Source organism: Natrix helvetica (genome assembly GCF_964273705.1).
Source record: "Natrix helvetica genome assembly, chromosome: 5".
Classification (NCBI taxonomy): Eukaryota; Metazoa; Chordata; class Lepidosauria; order Squamata; family Natricidae; genus Natrix; species Natrix helvetica.
Genome location: NC_138551.1, coordinates 44676697 through 44695754, shown reverse-complemented (window position 1 = coordinate 44695754; position 19058 = coordinate 44676697). Strand labels below are relative to the sequence as shown.

At 49.3% G+C, this 19058-nt stretch overlaps 1 protein-coding gene across 1 annotated transcript in view; it reads right to left on the bottom strand.

Moving 5' to 3' along the window:
• Window positions 1-19058, bottom strand: part of PFKL (phosphofructokinase, liver type) — a 53034-nt gene that overhangs the window by 16964 nt on the left and 17012 nt on the right. Inside the window, exons 5-10 of the mRNA XM_081956169.1 lie at window positions 6309-6474; window positions 4921-4965; window positions 4612-4720; window positions 3226-3321; window positions 2828-2920; window positions 410-535 (exon numbers count right to left, since the gene is read on the bottom strand). Coding sequence (XP_081812295.1) covers window positions 410-535; window positions 2828-2920; window positions 3226-3321; window positions 4612-4720; window positions 4921-4965; window positions 6309-6474 — 635 coding nt within the window. The remainder of the gene's footprint in view (window positions 1-409; window positions 536-2827; window positions 2921-3225; window positions 3322-4611; window positions 4721-4920; window positions 4966-6308; window positions 6475-19058) is intronic.

Genomic DNA, 19058 nt, shown 5'->3' with positions numbered 1-19058 from the left:
TACGCCGAATGTAGCCACCTGGGTCATCTAAAAATGGGGGACATAAAATTGTTCTTAAACTGCTGTTAACTTTATACAGTTGATATAAAATATTTTACTACAGTATTTGGTTCAGAATCTTTTTTTTCTAGATTTTCCTCCTTTAAAATTGGGTGCGTCTTATATTCCAGAGCGTCTTATAGGGCGAAAAATACGGTATATCCTGAGTAGCTAAGACTACCTTTCTCCAACCTGGAGACTTTCAAATATAGAGAAATTTGATTTCCCAGAATTCTAATCAGCAACGTGAATTTTCAATCTCCTTATCTCCCCCATTTATTTCTCCCCCTTCCCCCTCTAGCAAAAAAAAAAGCCACAGCATTCTAAAATAAACACATTTGGCTTCTATATTGTATTGTGAAATACTCACCACTTGCACACATTCCATTAGAGGTAGGCGCACTGACTGGTTCCCAGATAGACTCACAACACAGGCTGGAGTATCTGGTGTTGCCTCCAATAATGCCATCACTGCTTCCATGCCCATTTTGCTGCTCTACAAGTACACAAGTGCATTTGCTGTAAGCAGGTTGGCTCACAATTGATGTTGGATATTAAGATGTGAACCAGAGTTTCTTAGTGCTGCAGTGAACAACCAACAACTACTCAGCTTCAAGGCCGAGAAGTCTAGAGGAAACAATATTAAAATAGGAGAAAGGGGTAGGAGAATAAGTGCTGCAATTAAATTATAATGGGCATTGCCATTTGACAGAGAGAAATCAACTGTTTTATGACTTCTTCCTAATGTGTAGTGAAGGTTCTTCTCTAGCCATGCCATGCTATGTGTCTCAAGGCTAGATGGATCCTCAGTGGTTTATGATGATTTCTAGGTTTTTAGGTGAAGAGCCTAACCACCAGAAAAATTTGCTTAGTATAGAAAATCTTGGTTTCATGTGGCAAAACATATGGAAAAGCAGCAAAGGAAGCTTCAAACATATAGTTGTCAGTCCCTGATACACCCAACACAGAATAACATAGAGTGGGCAAGAGCCCAAGAGCAAGGGCAGGTGCTAGATTGTGGAATTGCAAAGTATGCAAGGACAGAAACTCCATTTCTAATATATGAGAAGATAGCAGTGGGAGGCCATGAAGAATTGGGTATGAAATCTGCAGAAGGGCATCCTGATATTGTGATGGGGATGGAAATGATAACCTTAAGAGCTTGTCTGCTACAGATTTGCTTAATTAGATAGTCAAGGTATTTGGCCAAGAAGAAAATGAGGCTGAAGCATGGATTGCATTACTTTTAGCATTGCAATATTGGAAGCTGCCTTGGACAATAGGTGGGTAGTCGATTGGGACTTCAGAAAGCTTGCGGACATGCAGTGCTGTGCCCAGTCTTGAAAAAAACAATGGCTAATGAATCCACCAAGAAGCCACGGAAACTAAGTGGAGGAAAATAGACATGAGACGGAAAAAGGGAGTTAAATCACTGCAGACAACTCATATAAATTTCTCCTTCTGAAATCAAGACTCAAGGAAGAGTCTCCAAACTGTGAATCCAGCAGTGGTGGTGGTGTTGAAATTGAAAATAAAGGGAACTGTGGAATTAAAATACCCACTTTATATTGAGGCTTGAGTGAAACTGGAGGACAGTGTCCTGAGAGGTCCTTTATCTCTTTCTCTTTGTTTCTTTTTGTCCTACATTGGAACTGTGTAAGTCTTTTAGCAGATGTAGGCTATTTTTTCATGATTTTCCTAATGCCAGTGTTAAAAATTACAAAATCTAGAGGGTTCTCAGCAAGGATCTTAAAATGCATTCGAGACTGGGTGTGGTAGATACCAGCAACTAAGGAGATATGGTAAAAACTTTGCATTAAGGCAAAGATTACAATAGCTTAAGAATGTGATGTCCTAAGAAGCTCCCCCCAAATACACCCCCCCCCCAATACTCTTAAGGCTATTCTGAAAATACCCAGCTGTGCTTAGAAATGGGTGGATCTACTGCATAGCCTTAAGCAAGTCCCAAAGTTGGTCCCATCCGGGGGAGAAACTTATCTATCACAATGCTGGCATAACAAGCCTTGTATCCAAGACAGAAGGCATATTAATTGTATTAATAAATATCCTATATAGGCAAATGAACAAAAGGTAAATTAAAATTAAATTCAAGAGAAAAGGGTGACAAAGTACAAATACTAGAAGTAACATGAGGTGTAAGCAGCGAGCTAGTGATTGAGTAGCAGCTGCATACAACTGCCTGCTATGCACAGGGTAGGATTCCTGCTAATAAATTTGGTAAATTGGAAAACATTAAGAAGCATTCTGGGCAGGCACTTACTTCATGAATCACTAAGGTCATCATAAAAAAGAAAGGCTCATTATAGGGACTGAAGGGGAAAAAACAACTTTCAAAGTTTTCTCTGCAATCAAATACATTCCCCACCTGACCCCGACCCCCCACCCCCAAAGTCACACATTATAAGGCAAGTAATGTCCATGTAATTCTCTCCTGGTTGGTTGAGTTTTGCAGTAAGTCTGCCATCTGTTTCATGACAGTTTTAATCTAAACTATTTTCACCCTTACTGATGTACTATGGAACAACTCCTTCCATAGAGAAGAGAGAGAAGGTTAGACAGCTATCCTGGAATGTGACATGTAACTGAAGAAGAGAAATTAGCTTTCCCTGAATATCTGACCTTGGTAGTGCCAGGATATTATTGTCTTTACTTCAGGTTAATACTTGTTCTAACAGATGTGAGGGAGATTTCAAATTTGGGGGAACTTAAAACAGGCAACACATTATATGGCCATTACTTAGTCATTCTGTGAAAATATCACACTTACCAAGACACGATCAAATGCAGATGGGGTCCCACCACGCTGCACATGCCCAAGCACAGTTACACGAGTGTCAAAGCCGAGGCGTTTGACAACCAGCTGATTAAAAAGAGGGGAGGAAAAGATGATGCATTTTGCATTCTTGCATTCCCCACCAAGACAATGCGCACTTCCCCTTAAGAAAAACAGAGACTGCTATAGATCAAAAGCTTTTACAAGAGAATCTATATTAAAGCTTCCCAAGTTGAGTTTCTCAACTTTGTATAGAGTTATATAGCTAAAAAAAAAATCAAAACACATAATCTGTGCAACTATTTCTAGAATTTAGAAGACCCTGGAACAATATTTTTCTCCCTAAATTTTGTTTTCAATGTCTGGTTCTAACCTATTAATTTGTCTCTTACCTCCTTCACGTAGTTAGATGTGATGGGTTTCCCATTCCTGTCTATGGCACCTTCAGCAATTATGATTATATTCAGTCGGGATCCTCTGCTTCGGCTCTGTCCAGATAAAAATACAAGAAACCTAACAACTGATGGACTCCAAGGCAAGAGACTTTCACAATCCCAATACTAGCAACCTGGGTTTTTAATCACACAGAAACATAGTCCCTACATGTAAAAAAAGGGAGACAAAACTGACTACGCCTAAGTGGTCTTGAATTTCCTAGACCATAAATCTCAAATCTGGAAGATTTCAACCCTCATCCTACTTTTAACAATTGTATATCTGTTGGGCAGCTTGTAGTAACTGTGCACAGTATTCAAATCCAAGCACGTAAGTATTCCCTCAGATTCTATCCAGGCAAACTCTTTATCTGTCAGATGTTCCTTTAAAAAGTTAGGTTTTTTTTAAGGTTGCACTGTAATCCTTATTAGCTCAGGGAATATATAATTGAATTAAAGTAGTATTAAAGCCCCTAACATTCTGGAGAAATCTGGAATTCTGCAGAACACTGGAAGGTTTCTCCTTTAGGTCATGCCATACCTTTTCTGGACCATGCCATTCCAGGGAAAGGTTTGGCAATTTCCAGAAATACTCCTTCACATGTTCAAGAGGTGTTCTGGATCCAAAACAGGCTTGTTACGTCTGGAAAATATTGGATCAGCCCTGGAATGGCAAGATATCAGAGAGGAAATAGAATGTTCCAGATTACTTCAGAACATTCTATTCCCAAATCTATGCGTTTTCCACTTCCCTATAAATATCAAGGTTTTTAAAAAAAAGTAAACTAGGGCAGATCTTTCCTATTATTTCTCAACATATTCTGCCTTTAAAAAAAAAAGCCCAAATTTTTACAATCATATCTTATTTGTATAGGAGCTGTGATAGCACAGTAGTTAAAATGCAGCATTGCACGCTAACTCTGCCCACAGCCAGGAGTTCAATCTGGATCGGTTCAAGGTTGAGACAGCCTTCCATCCTTCTGAGATCAGTAAAATGAGGACCCAGATTGTTGAAGACAATATGCTGACATTTGTAAACTGCTCAGAGAATGCTGTAAGCATTATGGAAAGATATATATGTCTAAGTCCTATTGCTATTATTTCTTATGGAAATTATCTAGGGGAAGGGGGGGGTCCACAGTTACTTTTGGAAATGATGCTAGCTACTGCTACTTTGCAAACAGACAGCAGTCAGTTTTTATATAAAAAATAATCTTGTTTTTTTAAGACAGGTTGCACAATGAGACTTATGAAGGTATCCTTAGGAAAATTGAATTCCACAAGCTCTGTCTAGGCTCTGAGCTAGGTTTGTTTAGTTGAATATCAGATATTACTAATTCTGACCTCACCAAGCCGTTCACACATAAAATCCTCCCAGCCATCCTCAGGGGGCGATTCGGGAATGAAAAGCCAGTCAGCTCCAGAAGCCAGCGCTGAAACTAAAGCTAGGTACCTGGAAAAGGAGAATGATGTCATTTTGTGAATGGTATCTTTGATGTTTTATCAACGTGAAAGAAATTGTCCCGAAGACTAGATGGAGCTTGGGAGGGGGTGAGGGATTTCATAATGCACATAAGGGAGTGTTTTTTACATTCCTCCCCAGCTAGGAAACTGTTAATTCTTTTCTCAGTTCAACAAACAAACAGCTCTTACCCACAGTGCCTTCCCATCACTTCCAGCACAAATGTTCTCTGATGACTGAAAACAAAATGAGAAAACAACAGTTTATCACCCAGTGTTATGTTAGGTCAGTGGTGGGCAACCTTTTTTTTTCAACTGAGCCAAATCTCGCCAAAACCACGATTGAAATTTATTTTGAGAGCCACATTTTTAAAACCGAAAATACATAGGATCGTACACTGTTTTTAGTTTCAATAAACTCTGGCATTTGAAGCACGCAAGTCTTAAAGCTGTCAAGTTACAAGATCCTTGCACCCCTAACCCTTTAGAAAAAAAAACCCCAGGGGTCTTCAAACCTGACAGCTTGAAGACTTGTGGACTTCAACTCCCAAAATTCTGAGAATTGAAGTCCACCAAGGGCATCAATCATATTAGCCCAGGGATCTGCAAAATTGGCTCTTAAGACTGGTGGACTTCAATTCCCAGAATTCTGAGAATTGAAGTCCACCAGTCTTAAAACAGCCAACTTTGCAGACCCCTGTGTTAGCCCAAAGCCTGGTGCTGGGCCTTGCTCCCCCATTGGTGGAGCCCCAAGAAGCGAGGAGGGAGAAAAAGAGACGGAGGCCAAGGATCTTCCCCCCCGCCCCCTCCCAGCAAAAATCTAACCGGGGAGCCGGGCAGTAGCAAATTAGCCAATCATGCGAGGAAAGCGAGGTCTGACCGGGTGGGCAGCGAAACTCCAGGGCTCTCTGTTCTAATTCCCCGAGGAGGCAGAAAAAGAAACGGAGCCTCCTCGCTTCTCGTCCCCGCCCGACTTCAGGATCCTCCCTAATCATTGTGGGTTGAAAAGAAAAAAGGGAAAGGGACGCTTAAAGGTTCAAACAGTAGAGCAAACGCTTCAGAGGCAACAGTTTTCACGGGGAATTAGAACAGAGAGCCCTGGAGTTTCACTGCCCACCCGGTCACACCTCGCTTTCCTCCCGCCCGACTTCAGGATCCTCCCTAATCATTGTGGGTCGAAAAGAAAAAAGGGAAAGGGGCGCTTGTTTTGAAGTGCCCGAGAGGAGGGAAGCGGGCGCTTCAAAACAAGCGCCCCTTTCGCTTTTTTCTTTTCGATCCACAATGATTAGGGAGGATAATAATCCGGCACACAGAAGAGCCGCATTAAAATGTGTAAAGAGCCGCTTGTGGCTCGCGAGCCGCGGCTTGCCGACCACTGTGTTAGGTGAAGATACCAGTGCTTTACAATAATAAGTTGCTTTTATAATATGAAGAGAGGGGGAAAGGGGACAGAGAAAAATTAAACAAAATAAAGCCCTCAATTGACAGAAAATAAGGAAGCAGCTTCATTAAGACTAGCCGCACCTTGTATGCTTCTGACAATGACAGTGAAGAAAAGATATAAGAAATCTTGTGTTCACCTTTGGGCTGTTGTAGTGATGGCATCGATCACCTCCATGATGCGGTGCAAGGCAGAGTCAGTGCCAATGGTCATATCAGTGCCACAGAAGTCATTGTCAATGGAGCCCACAAGGCCCACGATGTTTAAGTGACGGTATGTTTGAGATATTTCCTCAGTGATTTTTCCTAGATGAAAAATGAACACGGGGTTGTGAGTCTTAAGAATATCCCAAATGAACTGTTTCCAAACACAATTAGATAATGCTTATCCTACTGCAAAGTAAATGGAGATTATTTCAATTAAAATCAGGATTTTTTTTTACTGCATCTTAAACAACACTCTGTTACATTATGTTTTTTGCTTTAATTAACAGCTTGGCTGCAGAAACAGGACAGATATGTTATAAAAGGAATAAGGTCAGCCTTCATTTCTAATGAAATATGAACTTAGTGAAATCAGTGCTTTTATGACACATAAAATACTGATTTCACTAAGTTTGTATTTCATTAGAAATGAAGGCTGATTTTATTTCTTTTATTGTTACTTCCATTATTCATTTTATGGTACAAAGACTCATAAAAGGGAGCAACTGACTTTAAAAAAGAATCAGCTACAGATTCATGGTGTTAAAAGTGAGAAACTTTAAAAATAAGAACAACAACCAATTAAATGAAATATTAAATGTATAAGAATGATAAATGTAAAGAAGAATAACAATTATGTGAATGTATACTTAAAATGGTGTGTAAGAGAATAAAAAAATAAAAAAAATTCTGGAAAAAAAATAAGAACAATCATAAAATCATAGGTTTGGAAAGGATTTTGGAATTCACTTGGCCAATGGTAGAATCCAGAATTGCAGCATTCCGGACAGTTTGTAAAGTAATTTAGAGTGGACCTTGGGAAAAGCTGAAAGAATTGCTAAGGAGGGAACAAACATTAAGGAGGGACTTGAAGAAGTTATTACACAGTTTAGACACTGAAACCAATAGAAAGAAACTCAAAATAATCCTGCCTTGATGCTGTTTGGCATAAAAAGGTTTCCTGACTAGCTTTCAATATTCTGTTATTTGACCCTACAATAATAAAGTAGAATTCATAGAATGTTTTTTGATGGCCTACTTTGACGAACTAACTTAGATGGTCTTCTAGCCTGTTTATAAACATCCCCAGTGAAGAAGAATCTGCTATTTCCTGACACAATCTATTCTATCGAACAACCACTATGATAGAAGTGTTTTCCATAGCTCCAATTGAAATCTTACTTCTTATAATTCAAACTACAGTTTGTTTCCCTACTACAGAACAACTCTGAAAAATTCGGTCATTCTTCCTTATGACAGCCCTCCAGATAATACAGTATCTCCCCAAAAATTTTTTAATCAGATTAAACATAGTTAAGATGTCCCACTATTCAAGATTGGAAGTACCAAAGCAGAATGGCAGGTGGTCTTACCTGAACTGCTGTTTTCGGGGCTGGGACAGGAGGCTCCAGTGGATGGTATTAACACGTGCAATTGGCCACGAGACTGTGAAGCTGAAGCCACACCTTTGTGCTCCACCCTTTATGTCCAGTTTCAGCGGATCCATCGGCTGATGGTGGAAGACGTCACCCTCTTACCCAGCGACGAAGGTTGGAAAGATAACAACAGGGCTTCCAACCTCCGGAAGGAGGCCCTCCACTTCAAATAAATACACAGGGCCCATTGGACATCCAACCAGTGCCACTGCTGTTCACATTCCCTAACGGGATCCGGACAAAAATCCGGAAGTACAACCTCCTGGGAACAATGGAAAATGGAATTCACCTTAGGCATAAAAACCGGATCTAACCTCAACACAACCCTTTTGCTGTGGAACAGGCACAAATCCTCCCAACTCTGACACTCGCCTAGCCGATGTGATACCCACTAAAAACACCACCTTAAGGGTTAGGAGCTTCAGTTTAACCATCCTCAACGGCTCAAAAGGTTCAGCCATGACAGCCCGGAATACGGTAGGGAGATTCCACGTGGGGAACCTATGGACCACTGGAGGGCGCAAGTTGGAGACCCCCGAAGAAACCTCTTAACAACGGGTAGTTGGGTGAGGGCAACCAGGCCCTAGCCTGGGAGAACTGTAGCAGGGGCAGCCAGCTGCCTATGCACGGTGCCCCGGGAGAGCCTTTTATCCAACCCGTCCTGGACGAAGTCCACGACCTGTGGAACTGAGGCCCTGGTGGGCACCACCTGGTTCGCCTGACACTAGGCAACAAAGGAAACCCAGGTGGAGTCATAGATCCTCGTAGTAGATTGTCTGTGTGAGACCTCTATGGTTCTAATCACTCGCAGTGACAAGTGAGCCTCCCTCAGGCACTCCCGCTCAATCTCCACATGGCTAGTTGCAGCCAGTGTGGCTCCAGGTGCACTAGCTTCCCCTGGTGCAACTCTATCTCACCCTCTGGATCCGCCATGGAGGCCGGACTGACAGGATCATGAGATCCACAAACCAGGCTCTCCTCGGCCAGTGAGGTGCCACCAGGATCAACTCTGCCTGCTCCCTGACTAGCTTCTGAACTACCCGGGAATGAGGGTGAGGGGAGGAAAAGTGTAGCCCACCTGGCCACTTTGCGCGAAAGGCATCGACGAAGTAGCCCACCTGGCCCCTTGTGCAAAGGGCGTTGACAGAGGTTCCGAGTTGGGAACCAAGAAAAGAACCGGGGAAGCTGGGCATTGGCCGGAGTGGCAAAGAGGTCCACCACCGGTCGTCCGAATCTCTGACAGATGCTCTGAAACAGCTCCAGGGAGTGGCTCCACTCTCCATTGTCCACCGTCTCTCGACTCAACCAGTTGGCCTGATGGTTGTCAATCCCCATGATGTGCTCTGCCCAGATCGACCGCAGGTGTCTTTCTGCCCAGCTGCCCAGCGACATCGCCTCGGCGTGCAGTGCCTTGGAACGTGTGCTGCCCTGCTGATTGATGTGGGCCTTGGCCACCACGTTGTTGGTGAGGACCAGGATGTGTTGACCCACGACGGAGGTCTGAAAGTGTCGAAGCCCCAGATGGATCGCCCGGAGCTCCAACCAGTTGATATTGTGTCGGAACTCCTGCCAGGACCACCGACCCTGTGCCAACTGAGATCCCAGGGTTTCCCCCCAGCCAAACAGACTGGCGTCCGTGGTGAGTGTGAGCCGCTCCTGGTCCCTGAACTCGCGCCCCCTGAGCAAGGCTGGGGACAGCCACCACTTGAGAGAGATCAGTACCTGAGGGGGGGGGCTCGATCTTGGCTGGCGAGCTACTGGTGTTGGCCCTCTGGAATGGCAGGAGTCACCACTGCAGAGTCCTGACGTGCAACCGTGCCCACGGTACTAAATCGATGCAGGATATGAGCTTTCCCAACAAGCTGGAGAGAAGGGCTATGGGAACATAACGGTCCCTGTGTACCTGCTTAACCATCTTAACCAAACTGGACCTACGGTCCGGAGAGAGGAAAACCTTTCCTGCATGGGAATCTATAACAGCCCCCAAATGGAGAATCCTAGTGGATTGGGTGAGAGAACTCTTTTCAAAGTTAACAGAAAAACCTAACCGTTGAAGGGTGTCTATGACCTGCAGGAGATCCACCCTCGTCTGACTCGGGGATGCCCCCTGGATGAGAACGTCATCCAGGTAGCAATGCAATCTAATGGGGAAACCCCTCAAGTACACCGCCACTACTGCCAGCACCTTGGTGAATGACCTGGATGCGGATGACAACCCAAAGGGCAGGACCCTATATTGGTAATGGCGCCCCAGATAGGAGAACCGGAGGAAATGCTTATGTAGTGGGAGAATGGGGATATGGAAATAAGCCTCCATGAGGTCTATAGATGCCATCTAGTCCCCTTCCCGTATGCCCGCCAATATGGACTTAAGTGAGGCCATCTTGAACTTGCGGTAAACTAAATATTGGTTTAAGAGCTTCAAGTTGAGAATAGCCCTCCAACCCCCCGAAGCCTTCGGCACAAGAAACAAGTTGGAATAGAACCCCTGACCTACCTGGTCCAAGGGGACCGGCTCTACTGAAGCAATGTCAAGCAGGTGCTTAATAACCTGATGCATCCGCCTGTGCTTGTCTATGTTTTGAGCTGAGGGAAATGTGCAGAAGTAGTTCGGGGGAATGGAGAGGAACTCTAGCCGAAGCCCATGTGTGACCCTGCTGAGCATCCAAGCATCTGAGGAAATTTCCACCCAGGCCTCGGAGAAGAGAGCCAGGCAACCACCAATGGTTGGGGTCGGAGATGACCTATATGCCCCAGCGGTAAGGGCGACCATCTCCCCCTCAAAAGGGGTGCTTACTCTGTTGTTGGAAACAGGCCCTATCCCTGTTGTAACTTCTCTCGAATTGCCTCTCCGATTTGGGAGAACAGTACCTGCTTTGTTGAGCCTCCTGCTCCTGAGGGCGATACGAGGGCTTGCGGTAGAATGGCGTAGACTTCTGCTCTGCCTTTTTTGCTGAAGTGGGCAGCACCTTCTTCTTATTCTTGTCCTCCATGAGGAGCGGGTCAAGGGCAGCCCCGAAGAGAGAGCCCCCAGTATAGTCGGCTGATGCCAGTTGCCACTTTTAACTTGTTGTCCGCTTGCCAACCCCGGTGCCAAAGAAGACGACGAGAGGACGATGCCATTGCCCTGGAAGCGAACTTCATGGCATTCAACATGGCATCAGCCGAGAACTGAACCACCGCCACTAACTTGTTTAGGTCCTGGTGGAGCCGCACATCTTCTGGGGGGATGCGTTCCTGGATCTTCTCCATCCACAGGATAGCCGTACGATTGAAGAACGAGGCAGACGTCACTGCCTTGATGGCCCAGGCCACTGACTGGAACATCTTCCTCAACTTTTCTGTCATCTGCCTTAAGGTTGTCAGCCACATTCTTGACCACCAGGGAGGCAGGTGATGCTAAAGTGACCACAGGTGGGTCCACGATGGGTAGCTGCAATGCCTGGGAGAAATCTGGGTCAATATTATAAAAGCGCCTATCATTACTACCAGAGTTGGGAAAGGCAGTAGGCTTCTCCCATTTTTTTACCACCTCCAGAAATAGGTGAGGGGCAGGAATCTCCTCCTTAACTGTCTTCGGTTCAGAAAAGACTGGGCCTTTAGGCTTCTTTGCTGCACACCCCTCCTTGGACCCCTCTTTAGCTCCGCCCTTAGCTCCTTCCTTAGACCCTTCACCCTCCTCAACCTGAGCAGTGGCACGCACCTAGCGCAGGAGGGATTGGAATAAATTTGGCGGAAAAAGGCCAGTGAAGGCTGGAGGATCTGGCTTGGAATCATCCTCATCCTCAGACAAATCAGGGTCCCGCTGGGCCTTATCCCCAGATACTGATCCTGTGAGGGGAGGGAGACACAGGATGGCTCACTGGAGCAGAGGGAAGACGTGCCTGAGAGGAGCTAGGCCTGGGGGCCTTGCCCTGGTCCGATGCTAAGGATTGGGCAGCGTGCTGTTGTAGGCCAGCAGCAATGTCAGAGGAAATGGCCCTCTCAATCAGATTCTGCAACCCCCTGGGAAGGTCATCAACATCCAATGAATCCCAGCTGGGATTCACTGGATCCTGGGCTGCCCCAGCTTGGGGAGCCAGGGTAGGCCTGAGCAAGGCCTGATCTCTACTGGGAACCACCTGCATGCAGGAATCCTCCAAATCCAGGTCCTCGTCTTCCAGGGAAAGAGGTGGCAAAGGGGAAGCCTTTCCCAAAAACCTCCCAAGAGAGTCTGGAGAACACTGGCGGAGGGGAAGAACTGGCTGTGGGGCACACCCCTCCCCAAGGGAGACCTGGGATGAGGAGGAGAGACACTTAGTCTGCCCTGTTGGGCCTTTAACTTTTCTGCCCTCTTTTCTGCCATGGAAAAGGTCTTAGAAAGGGCCTTGTGCCTCCTAAGCTCATCCCTCTGTGTGGCACATGAGGGATGAGAGACAGCAGCCACCTTTTGAGCCCTAGCCGAGGCTGTGGGGCACTGCCTGGAAGAGAGGCCCTCTCAGGGGAGGGTGGTGGAGAAGAGGACCTTCGCGCATCCTCTGCCATTTGCCACGTGGCAATACTCATGGCCCTCCAAGTGAAGCCTTCTCGATGCTCTCTCTCTCTCTGCTCCACTCTTTGGCTGCAGCAAGGCAAAGAAAAGGGAAAGAGTAAAAAGAACACCATCTTTTTACTTCCCAGGCAGCCCCAATGCCAGAGCCAAGCTCGGCAGGCTTCAGAGACTGCTCCCGAGACTTCTGCCGGCTGGTGGCGCCCATGTGACGATTCACTATTCCACAGGTTACCTCGTAATGCCTTCGTGCTCTTCCCAGTGCCCATGCGGCTTGATTCCAGCCGCCGGAGCGATTACAAGCAATGTTCAGTGACGAGAAGCCGTGGGGCTGGAAATCCCGAGCCCGCAAGCCTCCCGATCACCCAGGGACAAAGGTTGCAGCCACATGGCTGGCGCGGCTCCAAACGGCTGCTGCAATGGCGCCTGAGCCTTCCCAGCCCTCGGAAGGCAAAGAACTGTCCCTGGAGGCCAGTAAAAGAAAGCCCCAGCCAGGCAACTTACTGGCAGAAGAAGAGAGCAATTCCAAAGGGAGGCTGTAATTGCCAGGAGGGTCCAGTGATGGTAGAAATATAGGAGAGAAAAATAATAGGTCTTGCTTTTTGGGCGGACTGAGATGAAACTGGACATAAAGGGTGGAGCACAGAGGAGTGGCTTCAGCTTCATCCCAGTCTCGTGGCCAATTGGGCGTCTTAATACCATCCACAGGATTCTCCTGTCCCTCGCTCCGGAAAACAGAGAAAGAACGTTGGTCTTACCTGAACGTTTTTTTCTGTCGAGTGGAGGGAGGGGTCACAGAAGGGTTATCGCAGCCTGATTGGTCCATTTGACTGAGAGAAAACTTCTTAACCTTCGGCTTCTGCCGTTGGTTCCCAGTTTCCGCGATGTCACGGTCTGCACCTGCAAATTGAACACAAACAAGGACAAGCCCCCCCGGGGCCTCCCGATTCTACACCTCCCGGACCCTGTCTAACTAACTAGGGCGGGAATGTGACCCCTCCCTCCACTCGACAGAAAAAAACGTTCAGGCAAGACCAACGTTCTTTTTCCAGTAGAGTGGAGGGAGGGGTCACAGAAGGGACACACCCACGCTACGTCCCCGGGCGGGCAGACTGGGTCCCAGGTGAGGAATCGGCCACCACCCTCTGAAGGACCCTCCATCCAAATGACGCCTCAGCCGAGGCATAAGCATCCAAACGGTAGTGCCTAATGAAAGGCATAGGAGAGGCCCAGGTGGCCGCCCTGCAAATATCTTCGAAGGGCGCCCTGGTAGCCCAGGCCGCAGAGGTAGCGGCACTGCGGGTGGAGTGAGCAGTGATCCCTGACGGGGGAGTCTTCCCGGAAGCCCCGGAAGCCTCAACTATGGCCAACCTAATCCATCTTCTGATAGCGGAAGAAGACACCTTGCGTCCTAACGAGCCTGGATGAAAGGAAACAAACAACGCCTCGGTCTTCCTAACGCCCTCCGTCCGCTTCAGGTATATGTGGACAGCACGGCGAACATCCAGCCTGTGCCACACTAACTCCTGCTCCCTCGAAGGATTGGGACAAAAATTCGGGAGCACGACCTCCTGGGCCCTGTGAAACTGTGAATTCACCTTCGGAATGAACGAAGGATCCAAACGCAAGACCACCCTGTCCTGGTGTATTACACACAGGTCACTGCGAGAAGAAAGGGCCCCCAACTCTGAAATGCGCCTGGCCGATGTAATGGCCACTAAGAACACCACCTTAAGAGTGAGAAGACGCATGTGCACCGTCCTAAGTGGTTCGAACGGGGAGCTCGTCAGAGCCTGGAGGACCAGGGTCAGATCCCAGGTCGGAAATCTATGAACCGGAGGCGGACGGATGTTAGCCGCCCACTTAAGAAAGCGCTTTATCAGGGGGGAACGGGAAAGGGTCGGGGATCCCTCCCCCCCCAAAATGGTGGCCAAGGCCGCCACCTGTCGCCGGAGAGTATTATGCGACAAGCCGTCCTCCAACCCCTTCTGAAGGAATTCCAATACGTCCGGGACGGTAGCCCTAGAAGGATCCAACCCCAATGGGATACACCATTTTGCAAACGCCTTCCAGGTGGCGTTGTAAATCCTAACCATGGAAGGCCTCCTGGACGCCTCTAAGGTGGCTATGACTCCCGACGATAGCCTCCTCCCCCTCAAAATCCCCCGTTCAAGAGCCAGGCGGTCAGATGAAGCCACTGTGGCTCTGGGTGATGCAAGGCTCCCTGACTCAGAACGACCTCCCCTGGGGGAATCCTCCAGGGGTCTACTACCGACAGCTGGACTAGGTCCGCGAACCAGGGTCTCCTCGGCCAGTACGGGGCTAGCAGGATAACGAGAGCCCTCTCTGTGACTACCTTCCTTATTGTCCGGGGAATGAGGGGAAGGGGAGGAAAGGCATAAAGAAGGCCCGGGGGCCACCGACTCCTGAGGGCGTCCGCTCCTTCCGCCGAGGGGGTCTGGAACCGGGTGAAGAACCGCGGCAGCTGGGCGTTGTCGGGGGAGGCGAACAGGTCCACAAGGGGCGAGCCGAATCTGCTGCAGATCTTCCGAAACAACTCCGGACCCAGTTGCCACTCGCCATTGTCCAGGGTCGTGCGGCTCAGCCAATCCGCCTGGAGGTTCGACACCCCCGAGATGTGCTCTGCTACGATCGATGCCAAATGTCTCTCTGCCCACAGGCCCAACAACTGCGCCTCCTGCCATAGGGCGCGGGAGTGGGTGCCCCCTTGGCGATTGACATGGGCCTTCGTCGCCACATTGTCCGTGAGCAGGAGGACATGGCGCCCCCGCAGGTGGTGACGAAAGGTCCGAAGGGCAAGCCTCGCGGCTTTCAGCTCCAGCCAATTGATGTTGTGGCGGAGATCTGAGATTGACCAACGTCCCTGGGCCATGTCGGAGTCCATCACGGCCCCCCAGCCGAAGAGGCTCGCATCCGTCGTCACGGTTACTCTCTCCGGCTCCCAAAACGACGCTCCCTGCTGCAGAGCTGGGGACATCCACCACCGAAGAGAGAGCCTCACCTCCGCTGGTACAGGAACAGGACGTAAGGAGTTGCTCATCATCCTTCTCTGGACCGGAATCAAGACCCACTGGAGTGGTCGCAGGTGGAGCCGGGCCCAGGGTACTATCCCTATGCAAGAGACCATCTTCCCCAGGAGTTGAGACAAGGTCAGGATGGAAACAGACCTTCTTCTTCTTACGGACGAGACCAGTTGACGTAGGCTGGTCAGACGGTCTGGGGATAGGCGAACCCTCCCTGACACTGAGTCTATCACTGTCCCTAACTGGAGGATCTGCCTGGATGGGGACAGGTGGCTCTTTGGGAAGTTCACGGAAAACCCCAACGCCTGAAGCCAACGGATCGTCAGCCGAAGATCCGACGTGGCTCTGGGAAGGGACCCCGCCTGGACAAGGACGTCGTCCAAGTAGCACTGAAGTCTCACCGGGATGGAACGTAGGTAAGCCGCCAGTGCTGCCAGGACCTTGGTGAACGTCCGCGGAGCTGAGGCCAGACCAAACGGGAGAGCCCGGTACTGGTAATGCCTGCCCTGGTGAGAAAACCTGAGATAACGCCGGTGAGACTGAAGGATGGGGATGTGGAGATAGGCCTCTGTCAAATGAGGCCATGTAATCCCCCTTCCGAATGCCCTGCAGGATTGATTTTAGGGACGCCATCTTGAACCGCCTGTAGACTAGGTAGCGGTTCAGATGCTTCAGGTTGAGAATTGCCCTCCAACCCCCCGAGGATTTTGGGACTACGAACAGGTGTGAGTAGTAGCCCAGACCCCTCTCCGGCTCCGGAACGACCTCCACCGCCCTGATGTCTAGGAGGTGGGCGACAGCGAGGTCCATGAGACGACGGCGCTCTGGATCTCGAGCCGGGGGGAAGACCTTGAAAAAGCTCGGGGGCTTGGAGAGGAACTCTAACCTTAGGCCGTGGCGAACGGTCGCCCTGACCCAACCGTCTGATGTGATCTGATCCCACTTGTCCGCGTACAGTGCCAGGCGGCCTCCGATGGGATGACTCGGGTTCGAGTCATTTCCCTCTGCTGAAGGGACGGCCGCCCCCCCCCTCGAAAGGGCCGCTTGGACTGCGGCTGATACCTAGAACGATCCTGAAAGTTCTGCCTATTGAACTGCCTGTCCTGCCTGTACGGTTGGTAACGCTGTTCCTGATCCCTGTCATAGGATTTGAACTGGGTCCTGCGATAGGGTTGACTACGGGACTCAGCCTTCTTGGTGGAAGTAGGCATAACATTTTCCTTATCTTTGTTCTCCACTAAAATCGGCTCTAAGGAAGCCCCGAACAAATTGGTACCCGTGAAGGGGGCAGCTACCAAATCCCATTTGGCCTTATAGTCAATCTGCCAGTTCCTGAGCCACAGGAGCCGGCGGGCGGCCACAGAGGTGGCCAAGGCACTAGAACCAAACCTAACAGCGTCTAGGGTCGCGTCAGCTGAATATTGACACGCTGCCATAATTTTAGCTAAATCTTGGTGTACGCGTTCGTCTTGGATCGGAATGCGATCCTGAAGTTGGCGGAGCCACATCACCGTCGTGCGGTTGAAGTACGAAGCAGCAGCCGCCGCTCGCACCACCCATGCAGAGGCCTTATAATTTTTACGTAAAGTGAGCTCCGCCCTCTTGTCTTCTGGTTTAAGCTTGTCTGCCGCATCCCCCGAGACCACCGGGGAAGAGGAGACTAGAGCTGCAATGGGCTGATCAATAACTGGAAGCTGAATAGCCTGCACAAAGGACTTTTCCATGTTGTAGGCGCGACGGTCGTTGCTGCCAGGAGGGGAAAAGTTTGAAGGACGGGCCCACTGACTAGTAGCTACCTCCAAGAAAAGGGGAGGAGCAGGAATCTCCTCCTTATTGGTGGCCGTCGCTGAGAACATGACCATGTCCGGATCTGTGGGCGGCGGGACTGTGGGGTCCCCAGTGCCTACCTTGGTGGTCCTCCTAGCCTTCTTAAGCAAAGGTTTGAACATGGCCTGGAGAAAAAGGTTTGAGGAACGAGGCGGCTCAGGAGCCGCATCCTCCTCCTCCGAGAACCCCCAATCATCCCTCCTTGCCTCCCCCCTAGAGGAGACCTCACTCATGAGAGAGGGGGAAGAAGCCCTAGATCTGGACCTACTAAAGGGAGTAATCCTACTGTGATGGTACGGCCTGTCCCTTTGGGCTATGCCCCTAGAGATGGCCGCAGAAATAAGCCTTTTGAGGTTCTCAGGGAGGTGTTCCAGATCCTCCTCATCGCCCTCTGAATCATAGTCTGGTGCCACATAGGCCCTGCTACGTTTCCTACCCCTGACTGGGCCTGCAGATGTACCCTCCAGCGGGTCCCCCCTATCTGCCTCTCTAGTCCCCAGGGAAGGAGAAGGAGAGCGTGGGTCCCCCCGCTCCTGGCTCCTATCAGATCTGCATGGGGAGGCAGAGGAAGATGAAGGACTAAACCCCCTGGCCACAGGAGGAGAAGGGCAGGAAGCCACAGGGCATGGAGTTCTGGATCTAGGCCTAGGATCCCGGGCCTGTCTTTTCTCAGCCCTTTCAATGACCTTTTCAATGGCCCTGGATCGCCTGAGCTCATCTCTCTGCAGAGCTCTGGATGGCCTGTCCTCTGCGCAAGGCCTAGAAGCTCGAGGCCTAGCTGGGGGAGTGGGGTCCGCCTTATCTTCGCCGGCCTGAGACGGCGCGGCCTGCTGAGACTCTGATCTCTCCGCCATCGCCCCACTCACGTGCTCCAGGGAGATTTTAAGTAGCTACGGCCCTTCAGCTGGTGAGGATCGCCTGCTCCGGGCTTCTAGCAACTCTGCCAATCGCACCAACACGTTTCTCCGGCCTCTACGTGCTGCCAGCCCAGCCACGTGAGTCAAAATGGCCGCCGGCTTCTTTGGGCGGTCCTCCGATAAAGCGCGCCTAAAAATGGCCGCCGCCCTTGCCCTTAGCTTCCTGAGCCTTCGGGCGACCGCTCGCAAGCGCGCCGCCCCGATTCTCGGCAGCGCTCACTTTAGGTAGACGAAAAAGCCCCCGTAAGGCAAAAAACCGGCCCCGTGCCGCTGCCGCGAGCTGTAACCGGCCCCGGGAGTAAAGCGGCTTGAAGGGAAGCCGATCTGCCGCTTTCGCACCGGAAAGCTCCGGCGCGCTGCGACTCCTAGCAATTCAAAGCGAGGGAAGCTACCGAGATAGCAGGATCGCCCGGCACGCCCGAGACTCCAGGCATCAGCCCGGAGCGATCCGCTTAGGAGAGGGAAGGCATGGAACGCCCCCCCCACTGTCTCTCTCAGCCTTCTGAGGGCAGTAAACAACAGCCCTGCAAGGCAGACCAACTACAAAAAAATTTAAATTTAAATTGCTCAATTTTCACTAATTCTGATTAACTATACTAGCCATAAAAACTCTCTTACTAGGAACCAAACCTTAGTCATTGGACCGACTGAGAGGAAACTGGGAACCAACGGGAGAAGCCGAAGGTTAAGAAGTTTTCTCTCAGTCAAATGGACCAATCAGGCTGCGATAACCCTTCTGTGACCCCTCCCTCCACTCTACTGGAAAAGAACAATGATTCTTTTTTATCTTAACCCTAGAGATTGTTGATGTACTTTAGGATTGCACATGTATCATTTTTGTAGCTGCATTACACAGTTGGTTCTCATTCAGCTTATGCTCCAAGGCATAAGCCTTGGAGCAATTCTAAATCATAACTCTGATTTTTCCTACTGA